We start from the raw sequence: 17,143 nt of genomic DNA, 5'->3' as shown, positions 1-17,143 counted from the left end.
CTGAAAAGGAATGCATTTCAAATAATATTTATCTTGATTTTAGTTAATCTGAAAATTCCAATGGTATTCACCCTATAATTGAAAGTACAGAGTCAATAACAACTCGAAAAGTGATTTAAAAAAAAATTATTACTCCAAAGTTAGTAGTTGCATGAGATAGGTGGCAAATTAATGGCAGATACAGTCTTTATTCTTGAAGCAACTATTGTTAATATTTGGGTTGAATATTATCGAATTACCTACTTGTAAGTATTATATCCAAAGGATACGGATTGATTGAAGAAAAATCGGGCGAACACCATAAAAATTGATTTTAAAGACAAAGTATCAGATGTTGTAGCTTTACATTGGGATAGGAAATTACTGCCTGCTTTAAATAACTGCAATATGAAAGAATAACGTTTGCCCATTGTCTTTGCATATGGAATTAAAGAACAAAATATTGCTGGTTCAAGGTTGGATAGTTGTACAGGAAAAGAACAGAAACGAGCTGTTTGGAAAACAAGCCTAAACTGGGAACTCAATGTAAATGTTCAAGTCATCTGCTGCAATACCACAACTTCAAATAATGGTAGTATTAATGGTACAGTTATGCTGCTAGAGCAAAAATTTGAAAGCGAAATCCTTTTATTTGTTTGTGGTCATCATCTTCATTAATTGATTTTAAAAAGTGTTTTTGAAGTGAAAATCAAACATGTGACAACAAGACCAAATATTCTTCGCTTTGAAAAATTAAAATATTATTGGAAAAATATAGATTCCTACAAAATAGAATCCTTATAATGTATTTGTATTTGATCGTTCTTTTTTTCGTGCGTGAATGTTTTTAACCTAGTGATAACTTTATTTATTGTTTTATCAAAAACTCGTCTATCATTATTTGAAATTTGATTTCGGATAAAAAAATATGTGACTTCTTATGGGTGAAAAGCATGTCTCTCTTTTCCCGTTTCAAAATTGATGATTCTTTTATTCGTGAAGCAAAGTCTTTTTGGGATAGCAACTCTGTTTAGATAGAAGTCCGAAAAAATTTAAACTGCATGGAAATATGGGTGAGGGAACAGTTTAGTTGACATAAGACTTTCAGAGTTTAATAACAGTGGATGAGGAACAAAAACCGTTTCTACTACGTTGCGTTCATGAAGATACTGACAGTAAAATAAAAATACTTAAAAGAAAATATATCCAATAAACTTAAGTTATTGTGTTATTAAGTAAAAATAACCTTAATATATGTAGTAGAGTCTTATTATTTATCAATTCTGAAAGATAAACTCAACATAATCACTTAATATAGAGTAGGGTGGACTGGAAGAGTTGAAAAACGTTTTTATAAATTCCTTGGAGATACTTCAAATTCGATAGACCAAAGTTTTACACAGCAAACAAACATATTCAATAATAGTCAAACGAGTTAAAATATATTTCTGATAAGTACTTTTTGTGTAATCTTCATTTGAACGTAACTTTCCCTGTTCACCCTACGATCAATACCTCGAATTTTGTCGGCACTGTTATCGTTGTCTTATAGAACTTTATATATATATATAATTGAGTAGCTGAGATCAAATAGAGAAAAAATGGGCGCAATGCATTTTTTTAAAATTATGTTTGATTTTATGGGACACCATACAGAAAGAAAAATATGAGGTGACAAGGATTTTTATTGACTGCTTACCTTAGTTAGGCTGATGGAAAAAAAATCCTTCTATTAAATTGGTGGCTACTTGGGCAAAATTCTTAATGTTCAAGCCTTCCAAATATGTAAGGTTTGTAACACAAACCCTCTATTGGAAGTTCATATCCCATCATTACATAATTTAATTTTAATATATTATGTAAATTTATGTTTAGATAAAAAATCATTTAAGTAAAAATACTTAAAGTGTTTAATACATGCAAGCATAAAAAGGTGAATCATATTCAACTTACTAAAAAAACAGTTTATCTACTTCTATATGGTTATAAAGTATCAAAATAAAGGAATTTTATATACATATTTGGCAATTTTTATTTTAAAATGAATCGTCAGGAGATTCAATTAATCATTATAAATCAATGTATGTACTTATCCTAATGTAACCTTCCTGAATGATTTATGAATGTAAAAATGTAACATATATCTAATTTAATAAAAAAGTTACAACAAGGAAATCCTTATACCATTTAAACAAAATATATCAATAAACACCGATGTGTAATAAATTATATTTTAATATACTTAGTATAGGTTCAAAAGTCAATAGAAAAAGCTGCAAAAAGTAAAATTAAAGTAAATCTTATCCATATCTAGAACACTAATTTAAGCAATAAATCAAATATGCCAAAGAGATAAATTTTGAGGATTATTGCTATGAAGTATTATTAATCCTTCACATACATATATAGATATAAATGGCCTATTTCTTGCAGGCATGAATAAATTATGACGTATGCATATCCTTACATACATATGGTGCATCAACATAAAAATAATCATGACAAAAATCACTCATAGGAGAAAGTTTAAAGTTAATAAAAATACATGGTTATCCCTTCATATAATTGGGATCGCTAGAATTTTCCATTTGATGTATCGTACCAACTGCTGGGCAAGACAAATATATTTTTACAAAACACAAAACCAATCATATTTTATAACGTCACTATTAAAAAGCGTGATGGAAGACAAGCAACAGCCCGTACACGCGTTATAATATAACCTTGTATTTATATTAACCTTGGAGAAAATCCCCCCCAAAAAAAAAGTCAATTCAAATATACTTTGACTTCAAATTTGTGGGATGAATTAAGATAGTCATGGATTTTAGCTATATTTTAAAGCCTTTATTCGATATGCAAGACTTATATTGACCCCGATATGACCTTTCAAATATTATCTATGAATTTTTCATTTTTTTTATTGTGATGAGCAAGTTGGGCTAAGTTATGTGCTTTTCGTAACTCGTCCAATAGGCTAATAAGAATAATTTATTGATATAAGCTGATAATAATTTGTTAAAAAATAAAAATGTAATCTACAATCAATTTTGAGAAAATCAGTACAACATGCTTATGTGTTGACGGGGCACACATATAATAGATATATTGTAGCTATAAAAATATGTAATACACATATTAGTTACTCTGCGAATTATTAATTTTGTTTTAAGAACATTTCAAAGCAAAATTCCTCCTAAAACAACTACATATTGAGTCCAAATACATTAATGAATGGAGGGTAAACAAATTAACAAAACATTCATATCTGAAAGATAGCATTAAAGCTCCAGTATAAGACAAAGAACCTACTATTACCAAGTAAAAAACACACATAACTAGAGTTTTAGAAAATATAACCAGACGGTGTACTAACAAAAAAAATAGCGAAAAAAGACATCCAGACAATTTGAAGAATTTTTAAGATTTTAGATGTCATGAATTTTCATAAGATTAGCAGTGAGCAGGTATGAGGTGAAAGAGATAAACATAAATTCAACTCTGTATTAAGTAAGAAAATAAGTAGGAATGACTCGGATGTCAATCCCTAATTCTACTATGAGTTCAATAAGGACTCTTACACTTATAGCTCAGCGATAAATCCTCAAGGTTAGTTTTCATCATTCATGAGCACATGCAGTAGGGATTATTTTATACTTGGAGGTTCTCTCTTTAAGAATTACGCTAACAGCTTTGGAAAAAAAACATTGTTCGGATTGCCAGCTTAAAAAAATCTAGGTTGGTCTAGGTCATATTTTATACAACTCTACTCATAATCCCATTAAATAAATTTGCATATTATTGCCATTATTTAATAATCAAACGATTTATGTATATAATCAAGCATGTAATCATCCATATGTAGAGAATATGCCTAATTAGTACACGTAATTACCTTTTATAGGAAATAATATGTACAATGCACATGCAGAAAAGTATTATAATTAGTCAATGGCCGATTAGATTACAATTTCTGAAACAGTGCACCTTGGAGAGTATCCAGTATGAGTAGTAAAATTACCGTTTCCGTTATTTATAGTAAAGCATGACCCAAACGTTTGTTTAATGTTGCACACAATGGGTAAGATCATATCATTTATGGGCTTTGTGATTTAAAAAAAGTTAGATTGGATTAAATTATTGATAAAAAAACAAATCCCATATAAAGTAGTGCTTCTTAATTTTTTTTGTTTCCACTTCTTCTCTTAGATAGTAATCGAACATCTAACCCCTTCTCATTCTAACAAGGATATGGACCGTCAACGTAAATGCAAGCAATAATATTTTTTCGCGAAAGGGAGTGTGGATTACATTTGTATTTTTAACGAATTATCGTATATTTCTATCAAGAAATTATTTTATTACACTTCAGAAGCATCGAAAATGTCAATTAAAGTAGCCAAAAAAGATCGTCCTATTAGAAGAATGAGAAACTGAAAGGCATATTTGAGCCAATATAAGTCTCTTAAAATATGCCACAAGTTTGATATAAAAGACTCAAATGTGTACATCAAACATTGTATGTATGTATATAAAGAGTAAAAAAATTAGTTTGGATCTTTATTCTTTCTTGATATTTTGTTAAAGATTGTTTTTACGTTGACACACCACAAATAATGAATTTTTATTTTTTAAATAAAGATACTAGCAGTAAATCAGAAGCCCTGTTATCTTTTTTGAACTGGGGGAGGAATTGTTGGGATTACAGAAAATTCCTAACGGCACTCTTGTTGTAATCTTATAATGCCCCCCCCCTAATGGTGTGGGCCTACAGTATTAGAATTCATACATTTTTAGGAGCTAAAACTTAAAGATGAAAGGAATCATAAAATTTCAATAGTGTCAGTATTAGTCAAAATATATTCTCAACTACATTTGATTGTTGTGAGATCAAAATCTCGTCAAAAGAATAAGTAATGTTAAAAACTGTTAAAAAATTAATTACAATCTTTATAATTCACTCATTAAAGTCAAGTAAAAATATTAACACATAAATCCAAGTGTGGCCACTCAGCTATAGTATGTACCTATACTTTTCCTTATACCTTCAGCAAAATAGCTTATCTGTCAATTTTTTCGAGGAATACAAGAATCTTTAAACTATTAAATCATTGTTACATAGTGTACCAAGATAGCGTTATGTGTAAACATTTCTATTATGTCTACATTAGCTTATTATTTTTGTTTTTTGTTTTTTTTCAAAGGAAAATTGGAGTTGTTTTTAAAGGGAAATGACGATAATAAAATCGGTAAACTTTCGTCCCTTTATTGATGATAGATTAAAAACTTCCTATAATAGGTCAGCTGATAAATTGTTACTCTGTTAATACAAATATAATGGCTTATTACAACACAAGACCCTGTTGAAACTATTAGTTCTTAATTGTTTATTCACAATGTTTTCGTATGCAATCAATAAACAAATTAGTTGTGCTGATTTATTGATGTACAATATCTATAGGTATTGTACATCAATACGTCAACGTTGCAAATAAATAATTATTCATAGCATAATCTACATTCTGCGTCCTTATTATCATAAATTAAAAAATTAACCTATATTTTAACACATCAACAACTTAAGCGCTTAAGAATAGACTAAGCCTCTACGCCTATTTTATATATTTATTAACAAAATTGAAGCAGTGAAAGTGATGAATAATGCACCAAAAGTAAACATATCCAAAGCACGTCCAAAAATGAAGAACAAAAGCAATTTATTACATAGTGAAAATCAAAATAAAGATTAAATGGATTTCAAACATGTAATCTGCTTCAAATCAAACATTTATGAGTGTTGTGCCGAGTTGAGTCGGAACATGTCGTTTAGGCTCGGCTTGATTCAATGAATGCTAATAATGTTACTCTAAAAATATAGTTATGTTCAAAGGACAAAGCTGTTGAAAATAAATTGGAGCTTGCCTTGAATAAAATGAATGCCTCTAAACACTTTTAAAGGCTGTTCAAAAAAACAATTTGAAGAAATTGGACACCATTATATAAAAATTGAAAGTATCATTTATACCTGTCAAAAGGAGCCGTGTTCATTTGAGGACTCCTGGGATTGCCTGTTTTGCTTTTAGTAAGCTACACACTTGAGGCTCATTTTAATGTATTGAGAAACAAAAAGGGCTTTAATGAATATTTTTTAGGTTGGACTTTTTATACTAGATAAATATCAAATGAATAAATAAATAATTCAAAAATGAAAGATTAAACAAAAAAAAACCCAAATGAAGGGCGAACGGAAAGTAAATACAAAATCAATTTTTAAACCAATGTACGGAAAAAGGGTGAACGGGTACAATTAATTATAAATTGTGGACAGTTGAAAATCCCATACGTAGAGGGCCACAAAACGCAGAATATTTGGGGATTTTAGCGATAAAAATCAAGCTGACTTAATAAATATAAAATCTACTTGGGTTTCTTTCCAATTTGAAAATCGACTCAAGTTGAGTCTAACGTAGTCGATAATTTTTTTGAGTTACACAACACTAAATATTTATGGTATTAAAGTTATGTTTTATCGTGAAAAGCTTAACCAAATACATAGATGTTTTAATTAATGCAATACTTTATAATTCGATTATACATATTCATCTATAATTTTCTATTGCGCTAGAAAATTAACAAGTTGGTATAAATTTAGTATACCTACATATTAGAGTGTTCGTTATTTTGTAAAATTGACCAGATTAAAAATTATCATGGATCACGAGATGTGTTTAGCTGTTGGTAATGACCTCTTAAAATAAATTTATTTCATCAAAAACTGAAAATACCAAATTTAACCTCCTCTAACATTTGATACAACAAATAAGGAATTGTTAAAATGTGCATAAGGTGAAGATTTAGCTCTACCAAATATTCCGTGTGATTCTCGAATCGTTGAAAGATATATAGCATCAACAACAAAGGAATCTTAGAAAAATATAAACAAAGGAAAAGACAGAAAAATTTAATTTGTTAAAAAATCACTCAAGATCAAAATTGAATAAAAACTTGTAAAATTCTGATTTCAGGGATTAATTTACTGAGTATTCAAAGATTTAATAACTATGTATTTTTATGTCCATTTTTATCTGTTCTTGGAAAAATTAAATATTATAAATTGCTGTATATATAGAAAATTCATTATTATTTATCTATATTTGTATCCCGTCAATAAATACTTCAATCTGTTTTAACTTACAAAACCGACTACATAATAAACTCAAAAAAATTACTTACAGATTCAAAAAATTATAAAATATGTTTGTTCTTTATTATGCCTTAATTATAATAAGATTTTTTTCTTTTGTTAATTTGATCTCATTTTGAAGTACTTTCAGTACATTGGAACTTTGACCGGATACAGGGTAACGGTTTTTGACGGCACAGAAAAAAAAATTCAGGAGGTCATTACCAACATTTAAACACATCTCGTGATCCATGATAATTTTGAATTTGGCCAACTTTATAAAATAGCTAACACTCTACTACATGTGTAAGCTATTATTAAGATAAGAACGCAATTCATTTTGAGGGTTAATGCTCACGATAAGATTAGATTTTTTTTTCTTTGAAGTTATATTGTTAATAATACTAATATAGAGAGTTGATTTAATTATGGGTATGATGGTATACATAAATAGATTCTCAAGTCTGAGGAGTGAACATAGTCTGATGAATCTACAAAAATATAATTAAATTCATATATAGATTGATGGTACCTTGAAGTTTTATTCATGTATGAGTTAAATATTTGGTTCATTAATAAAATATTGTTTAAATAAACAAAAGATATGTGGTGTGTAAACATAAAACAATTTTGAACAAAAATCAAAAACAAGAAAAAATCCTAATTCATTTTTTCGTTAATATATATACCTACATACGTACAAGCCAATACTTCATAGAGAAGTTAGAAACCAAACTTTTATTCAATGTATTAAACTTATATAGGCCCCAATATAGCCCTTCAAAAACATATATCAATTTTTCATATTTTATTGTGACGATTAATTTGACTACCGTAAGTTCAATTTGTGGCCCCTTCAAAGGGTTAATAAGAATAGTTTGATGTTATTATTTGACGAAATATGTCTACCCAAGAAGTTACTTTTAAATAGTAGGAATCAACATAAAGTTGATAAAAAATGTTTAACTACTATTTACAAAATATATTTTGGAAACAGGTATAAATAAGCTTTTATCTATATAAGCAAAGTAAGTATTTAAGTATGACGTCACATGAATATATCAATTACGTGTTCCTTTACGCACAAACTCAACTCCCAAGTCAAATAACTCTATCTCAGATTGATAATAATTATTAATCAATCCCCTTCAGATATATTATTCTTAGTATATACACTTTATACTTAAGTGTTGACGGAGCCGGATAAATGGGGATATTTGCTTTTTTAACGCATTTTTATTGATTTTATTAGCTTTGGGGTATTTTAAACGAAAGCGATGGGTTGCAAGATTCCCTCCAGGGCCACGTAATCTTCCTCTTGTAGGAAGTATTCCATTTATGAATGGCATTGGTACTCAAGGATGTTTGAATCCGGACTATCGGAAGTTTGGTGACCTCTATACCCTTTTCATTGGTCCCATTCCACTCATCGTTATTAACAGCTTTCAGGTAAGGATCCTAATTACTATCAAATGAGAGTATATCCAATAAATAATCATTGTATTGGGTGTGGCTACTACTACATTTTAATGACAATAAAGTGAACCGATGAGATTAATAATATACATATATTAGATAGGAGGAGGCCTTCTTATCAGATAGATTTGAAAACATGTGGTTGCTTCATTTCATATTTTACATTAACACCTTGGCTAATCATGATATATTTGAGTGGCTCTAACTCTAGTATCACTGCTTCATATTTATTTTTTATATTAATACATATATACAGAGATGATTATGTATGTACAAATAATCTTTTTTATTTGATTATCCGATATTCTTTCAGTAAACAGAGGTGTGCCTCTTGTATTCATTCATCATTTTTAGTCCGTTTTTTTTTTTTTTTTTTTTAATAAAGAACGATTTAAGGTGAAGAAATGAGATACCAAATCCCTTTTTCTTCTCATTCAGAGTTATGTTTTTATTTTTTAGAATTAACCTATGGTCTCTATATAATACTTTAATCCATAAATAGATTTTTATTTTTTCAAAAAAATAGGAGATTTTGTGAGAATAAAAGTTAATTATTTATCCAAGAAAACTATTAAAAACAGATAAATTTTTAGAAACAAGTGAGTCACTCACGGATTTTACAATAGTATATCTAGTGTATGTTTTAAGGAAGAGGCGTAAAGGAAGTTTTATTTAATAAATAGGGCCTCTGCATGTTGCAAATAAAAGACTTTGACAAAAATATATTAAACTCAAATACTTCATTCAACATTTTTGCACAGCATTTACTCAAAATTAAGACAAAAAAAAGTCATCAAAATTTTTAACGAAAAAAATGATTTCAAGGGCACGTAATAATCTCTGTTCATGGTAAAACTGGCCCAGTTTATATCCTAGTGGTGTCGTCAAGACCACTTAACAGAGGGTATAAAACCAGAATAGTATAGCCCGGTTAAAATGTTAACGCTTCATACGGATTTTCGTTTATAGGCGACGCTTATTAAATTCCCAAATTTTTTATACTTTTACGACTAAAAAAAGGAAACAAAAGTCACGTAAAATGGCAGTTGACATGTACTTACTAGCATAAGCAGAGGATTATAGACTTTTTTGGAGCATCCCAAGATTCAAATTTTTTACAAAAATATGTGATTAATATTTTGTATCCAAAATTTCTTGACTTTTTTAGGAAGGCTTTGATGCTTTTTTTCAAAAAGACATTTCTAGATACCGTTTTTGACTGGCCTTTTTTAATAAAAATTATATTTGTATTTGTCGAATAGCAAATTTTTTAAATTATCACTTTTAGAACAAATTAATTTATATTTAATTAAATTATGTTAACAAAATATTTGATCTATTTTTGAAGAAGGAAAATAGGTTTTTCCATTTTGATATATTTAGTTTTAGTGTATAGACTGTATATTTGGATTTTAAAATCTACCTACCATGGGGGGCAGTCAATAGTGGCCCTGCTATTTGCCCGCCCGAATATACCATGAATATTGATAGTCTTCACAGTCTCCTACGGCTATGTAAGCTACAGGAGTGTTCGCAGGATATTTTTTTATAGAGGAGCAGTGAGACCATTCTACAAATAGAGCGCTTCCACGGAAACTTCAGATTGCATTATAAAGAAAAGCAACGCAATGTTGGAAGTAGTGATAGGACAGTTCTTGGACCCAGACTCAAAGTACTCAGATACGGTATAAGTAAACATGTATTACTCAAAAAGATCCAAGAACCAAATTGATTTCGGTTGCTCGACCTTTGATGGATCAAAAAAGATCGCAGGGATTTTCTAGATCTTAAAAGGCTTATACTATTGATTCATACTTAATCCTAGTTATTAAAAAAAATATTAACTAAATCCAACCTAGCATCTCTATTTACCTTGATTAGTGCTTGAATATATAGCTATATATATTGAATATTTACATAAACACTTGCATTGCTTGATTATTACACACGGCGTTGCGTAGCTTACAAACACAAAAATGTATACCGTATTTGGTTATCAGCTGTCAATGTTTCTTCTTCTTTTCCTCTAATCAGTGTTCTTAACAATGCTAGGGTATAGACGAATTATTCATACGCTGTGAGCAATTATCAACTATTACTGAATGATAATACCAATGTTAGAAGAATGGCAAACAACTAACTGATTTGGGGTATTTTCTGTTTCTTTGAAAAGAGATTGCGAGATATAATAAAGGTAACGACGTATCCAATGTTGTAGTAATAATAATCTAAAATAATTAAAATTTATGTTCTTATAGTAATAAAATAGCTTTATTCATTGTTTCGACTTCAATAATCAATAAAAATGTAATCTTAATCTGGATTATATTTTATTTATGACCAAACTTCAGGTAAAACGATTTTAAAATTCGAAACTAGTACCTGTCTAAATTTGGTTTTGGCTCCGGATCCGACAGTTTGGATAGCCGAAATTATTTTGAATATTTTGGTCTAGTGAACTAACAGGATCTGAGAAAAAATGGATTCCTCCTATTTTTAGGTCGAGGCCTAGAGTTGATGCATTTGTTAAATATATCAAATGGCTTTAAAAAAATAAAAGACATCTAAACAACTGCATTGAATACTACTTGATGTCTAGAAAAACTGTGATAGTTAAATGAAACTTTATTGATAAGTACTAAAAATATATCCACATGACTAGATTTTTACCAATCATTTTGTTTTTGATTGATTCGGGACGAAAAACTAGGAAATAATTGGGGAAAAGTATAGGATCCATGAAAATTATCTAGTTAATTTTTTTGTCTACAATATGTTAATGAGAATGTAAATATTGTAACAGTATATTTTTATTACACATTAGGATCTGACAATATATAAAATTAATAAAACTATAGGTAAGAGTAATTGATTTTTGATATATGGTTCTTATATTTTTCATTCCAATTTTGACACTGAAATACTCGGCGATGCTCATTATTTTCTTTAATTTAATAGAAAACAGATTTTATTTGTATAAAGTTTGGCTATTTAGAGGACCAAAATAGCCGGCACCATCAATAATCATAAAAAAATAGTACCGACATGATGATTTTTTTACATCATTTTCATAAATGCTTTTTTCCATGAACGACAATTTTGTTTGAGAAGATCAAAAATTTGGGGAATTACGTCATGCATCAGCCAATATTAATTTTTATTATTTAATGGTGCATCAAGTACCGTTTCAAATATTATATTAGTAAAGTACCGTTTTAATGTGTCCGTACCCGGATATAACTATTGTTCAGCTACACTTAACAACCCTTTTGCATCCTTACAATTTTTTGATTTTTCTATAAAAATATGTTTTGATTGTTACTATAAAACACTTTAGTGGTTGTTTTCTATAGGAAGAATTATGCCCAAAATTTTAAAGATTATATAAATGGATTATTCATTCTAGAAAAAACTAATGGACTGACAAACAAGGATAATAAATATTACGTATTTTGATTTAGAAAATTGAAAGGGAATATCAATTTGACCCAAAAATAAACAATACCGACCTTTATATCTCATTTGTTTATATATTAAATCCTTGAGGCAAAATGGTTTTAAGGCCAAATTTCCTGAGAAATAGTATAAAGCAAAATTTCCCAAGGCAAAATTACCGGTTACCTTATTTAAATAATCATTTGTAAGTTTATTATAGCTTATAAGTGCATTGTTGGGTGCCATTTTTGTTGATGCCCATCATTTGCATTGTAGCATAAGAAAAAACTTTATCTCAATATCTATTCAACTTTTGATTCAATGAATTACATAAAGGAACCATATATTATGAAATCATTAAATGTGAGATTTCCCAAGAACCTCTCAGATCTGTCTAGGATTTCCCAACCAAAACCCAACTTAAGTAAGTAAAAATAAATTGTAGTCAAACATCTGCTAAAGTTACTAAACATCCTACATAGACAAAAATAAAATTAATTAAATCTAATTAACTTGTTGCTAAGATATTTATCATAAATATACTTACATAATATGCATTTTAAGAAAATCCAAAACTTAAAAACAAAATCAATAAATGATACTGTCTAACAAAATCCCACTTTTTAAAGTACTAGAACAACATATGCTCAAATAATAGTTTAATGATGATAAAAACTCATATTTAGGTTAAATGTATTACATATTAGGTGCAAGTCATTAAATAGATATTTACCAAAATTATATATTTTGCTATCTTTCTATTCGAATTTCATGAGGGAAAAAGGGAATTCACTTTTAAATGAATTACTATTTGAATTATTCATTTAAACGCATTAAAACAGATGCGCGTTATGTGCTATTCAACAAAAAATTAGTATGAATTTTACCTTTTGGCTGGATATTATCCATTCATGAAAAAATTTAGCGAATACTATATGTATACTGTAATGACATCTAACAATTATATACTTAAAAAATCTTATATATTTCCATAACTTGAAATTTTTTTTAATTTGGAAAAAAAAATTTCGCAAAGAATATAATTAAATCTGAAAATAAGCAAATTAAAGGAAAATTACCATTAGTAGAAAATTGCCTACAGAAAAATTGTCATCTGCGAAAATTACCTGCAGATATAATAATTCATCTACATATGGGCTTGACTCATCTGATCATCCCATACACAGAAAAATAGTAGAAGATTGAAGCTGTCATTGTAAATAAGTATTGGGAAATTAGGAGGGGGTTCTTTATGGTTCTCAAACCGGCAGTGATTTTTTTAACCTGCCTTGAGAGCCCAAGTTTATGGTTCACAACGATGATTTGGAGCTTAGGCTATTCTATAGGTACTATTTTGAAGTGGTAGTGGTCGTTTTTTACCTGTCTTGAGGTCTCACGTTTATTCTACATGAATGCCGATTGTCTAGGATGCAATGTGAGAAATTAGGAGGGTTTAATATTTAATAGATCCTTTGATGGGTCAAATTCATCTGTAGATGGTACATATTGGTTAATGAATCACTATATATGTAGTATAATAGTAGGCAATAATCAGCAGATGAAAATTTTCTAGAAGCCAATTTTTTATAATGGAAATATTCAGGAGGGCAATGTTCCTGTGGAGAATCCTCCAATCACAGTACGTTTTATATATTATTTATTGTGGAAGCTGAGAAAACAAACAAAATTTCATATTTTCAAGTCAATTTAGAAATCTCTCCATAAACTATAATATTCCAATTGAGTGATGATATATTCAAAAAATATTTTAAAGTTACAATTCGATAGAGAAATTTTATTTTTTATTCTATTTTATTTTTTATTATTCAAACGGAACATGCAAATATATGTTTACAAAAAATAAAATTGATATAATATGAATTGATAAAAAAAACTAAGTTTAATTAAAATAAATAAGTATTATAGCTTAAAATTACACCTCTTAGCTAAGGCTTACAACTCAAAATAAACAAAAATTTCATTATTTGGCTGATTAACACGATTCGCATTGAAAAATCAGTTTCTTAGTTCTTAGAAAATGAACAGATCCGTTAGGCTAGAAAAGAACAAAAATTGAACGCTGCATCAAATCCATTGCCATCGATGTTGGGAATCTTGATGTTAAATGCTACATACCTTGCTGTTGTGGCAATGAATATTACTCTAAGGTCTCCTGTGTATACTGTTTCCTTATATCACTTTGCGATATAAGCCTTTGCATTCCACAAACAGTGAAGCTTAGTGTTTTTACTTTACAAGACTTACTCTTGTTACAAGCCATACATAATTATGACTTTGATGTATTTTGAATGAACATTGTTCGGGTCTCTGAGGTTCAAGGATACAAAATATCTCAGGATATACAAATAACAAAGAGCAATTTGTAAATGCAGGGATAATGGAATTGAATAGTTTTCCATAATTTAGACATAGCAGTCTAAAAAATAGTAGCCTTGTTGCAAGTTAAAATTGTGAATAAATTTTTCCCATCCCCTACACATTTCGTAGAATTCATGATTCAACCAATCATTTTTTTATTTGAAGTTGTTTTATATGCTTCCTTCGTAACACATAAACAATAGCAAACATTGAAACGTATGTATTCATATCCAGTAGCCAAGGAATGAAAGGCTTATGGAATATCCTTGTTCTCCATAGAAGAAATAAAAAATTTATCTTCTGAGAATATTTGATGTGATCTTTTATCGAATATAACTAAGTTACATTTTGACAATGCTTCTGTTTCCAATTGATTAGGATTTTCAAATTTTTAAAAAGATTCTTCTAAAATTTTGTGTAATGATATCAATTACTGAACTTGAGTCAAAGAATTGTTTCACATAATTATGTATCAGGGCAGTAGCAATAAAAAGAGATAATTGATCTTTATGAGTGTTTGTTAGGTCAATTCCGAAGAAACCCCAATTAAGGTATGATCCGGAAGAATATTTTTTTGTAAATTTTTGGTATTATAAGTGACAATGTAATCAGACCTCCTCCATTTTTTTTTTTTTTTTTTGTTTATCATAGATGAAGAATCTGCATATTAAGTTATAATTTAATTTTTTGCATATAGATAATAGTTTTTCTCATATTTTGTTCAATTAATATAGCTGTTCGTCCTTTGAACCTTTGAAATGGATATAAAAATCTTAGATTATATTATTCAATAAAAAAATAGTTAGATAAGGTGTCCTTCAACCAAATAAGAAAATCATTTTTGTATCTTTATACTAAAAATATATGTTCTATGCTTATATATTTGAAACAAATAAGGATTTTTTTTAAATAGTTAACTAAAGAATTGTATGTCAAAGAAGAGATATCCTCTCGACGGGACACTTGGTGGACCATTAATGTACGTGGAGATGGAAAACAATCCCTCGGCATTATTAACACAGGAGGAATGAAATGGCAAACACAAAGAAGATTTGCCCTAAGGCAATTAAGAGAGTTTGGCTTTGGAAAAAGAAGTTTGGATTCTGTTATTCAGGAAGAGGCTCAAGCATCCATTGATACTATTTTACAAGAGAGGTAAACTGGGAAAGGTGTTATCTTTGACTTAGAACTAATTATTATGTTTATGTAGTTCCAAAAATGATGGAAAAGTATTAATGGCATCTAATTTCAATGTATCAATTATAAATGTCCTTTGGCAAATCGTTGCGGGCCAACGGTTTGATCCCGAGGAATCATCAACAAAAGAAAGAATGGAACACTTAAATGAAGTATTCCGAGTTGGTTATTCTGTACTTCACTATCTTCCCATTGCAAGATACTTCATTAAAAAGGATGAAAGGAGAGATAAAATGCTATCTCTAAAGGAGTTCTTTAGAGAAATGATTCGGTATTGAGAGTACATAAGTTTCGCGATTATATATAAATATATATTTTTTAATGTGATTGCAGAGAACATATCAAGGATCAAGATGACGATAATCCCAGGGACTTTATTGATGTATATTTGAAGGAAGTGCATAAATCAGGAGAAAAACCCTCTTATTTTCACATTGAACAACTTGTAACGATTTGTTTGGACTTTTTTCAAGCAGGGGCTGAAACTTCAGCAACAACCCTTCTCTGGTGCATTTTGTACATGTCTTTATACCCTCAGATTCAAAAGAAATGCAAAGAAGAAATCAAAGATAAGCTTCAAGGGGATGAAAAACCAACCCAGGACTGTATTTCGGAATTACCCTATACACATGCCACATTAATGGAAGTTCAAAGGTAAAGTATTATTATTAATTAATTATCCAACACACAAATTTATTCCTGCATGAGTTATATATAATTTCTTTGTATTCCTTAGACTTGCAAGCGTCGGACCTATGAGTTTACCTCGTTACACAACCAAAGATATAGATGTGAATGGTTATTCTATTCCGGAAGGAACAGAGATCTATTCCAATTTCATGGCTTTTCATAGAGATCCTGACTTTTTTCCTGAGCCCTTGGAATTCAAACCAGAAAGATTTCTGACTGAAGATGGATCTAGAGTTAAAAAAGATGAACATTTTCTTCCCTTTGGCCTCGGAAGAAGAATTTGTATGGGGGAATCACTTGCTAGACATCAACTCATAATATTTTTCATCATGATTCTACAAAATTTGAATATATCAGTTCCAATAGGACAGGAGAAACCAGATCCAGAGAGTTGTTTCATGGGAATAACGCGCATCCCTACCCCCTTTCACGTACAAATTCGTTCAGTTCATTAAGCTACAGGATACATACTTTAACACAATTAAAATCAAAAATGTTTCTTTTTACTTTTTGAATAAATTTCTGATAATAATAAACCGTCCTAACTAAGCATTCAATAACTACCTAGGCATAACTTTCTGGGTTTCATATGATTAAAACTAGAATGGGCAAACGAATGATTTATTCGGAATGGCTAATCCTAATATATAGTCATTGGCCCAAAATCTAATATAAAATGAAGTTTGCACTAAAACTTTGTTCAAATACTTATACTTTTCAGAAATACATTTTGAGTTGAAATTAAACCACATTTTCGAAAGACTTGAGTATTTAAAATTTTTTGTACAACACATGTTTTGCTAC

General features: G+C 29.1%; 1 protein-coding gene across 1 annotated transcript; it reads left to right on the top strand.

The window, feature by feature from the left end:
* The first annotated feature begins 8,192 nt into the window (after positions 1 to 8,192).
* Positions 8,193 to 16,875, top strand: LOC121119889 (cytochrome P450 2J6). Its single transcript, XM_040714710.2, has 5 exons — positions 8,193 to 8,611; positions 15,366 to 15,607; positions 15,663 to 15,920; positions 15,983 to 16,303; positions 16,386 to 16,875. Exons 1-5 carry the CDS (start codon positions 8,501 to 8,503, stop codon positions 16,792 to 16,794), a joined length of 1,341 nt encoding a protein of 446 aa, XP_040570644.1. The 5' UTR covers positions 8,193 to 8,500; the 3' UTR covers positions 16,795 to 16,875.
* The last annotated feature ends 268 nt before the right edge of the window (positions 16,876 to 17,143 follow it).

The sequence above is a fragment of the Lepeophtheirus salmonis genome, chromosome 6, assembly GCF_016086655.4.
Source record: "Lepeophtheirus salmonis chromosome 6, UVic_Lsal_1.4, whole genome shotgun sequence".
Classification (NCBI taxonomy): domain Eukaryota; kingdom Metazoa; phylum Arthropoda; class Copepoda; order Siphonostomatoida; family Caligidae; genus Lepeophtheirus; species Lepeophtheirus salmonis.
Note: the sequence above shows the minus strand (reverse complement) of the source record. Positions and strands in the feature narration are given on the sequence as shown.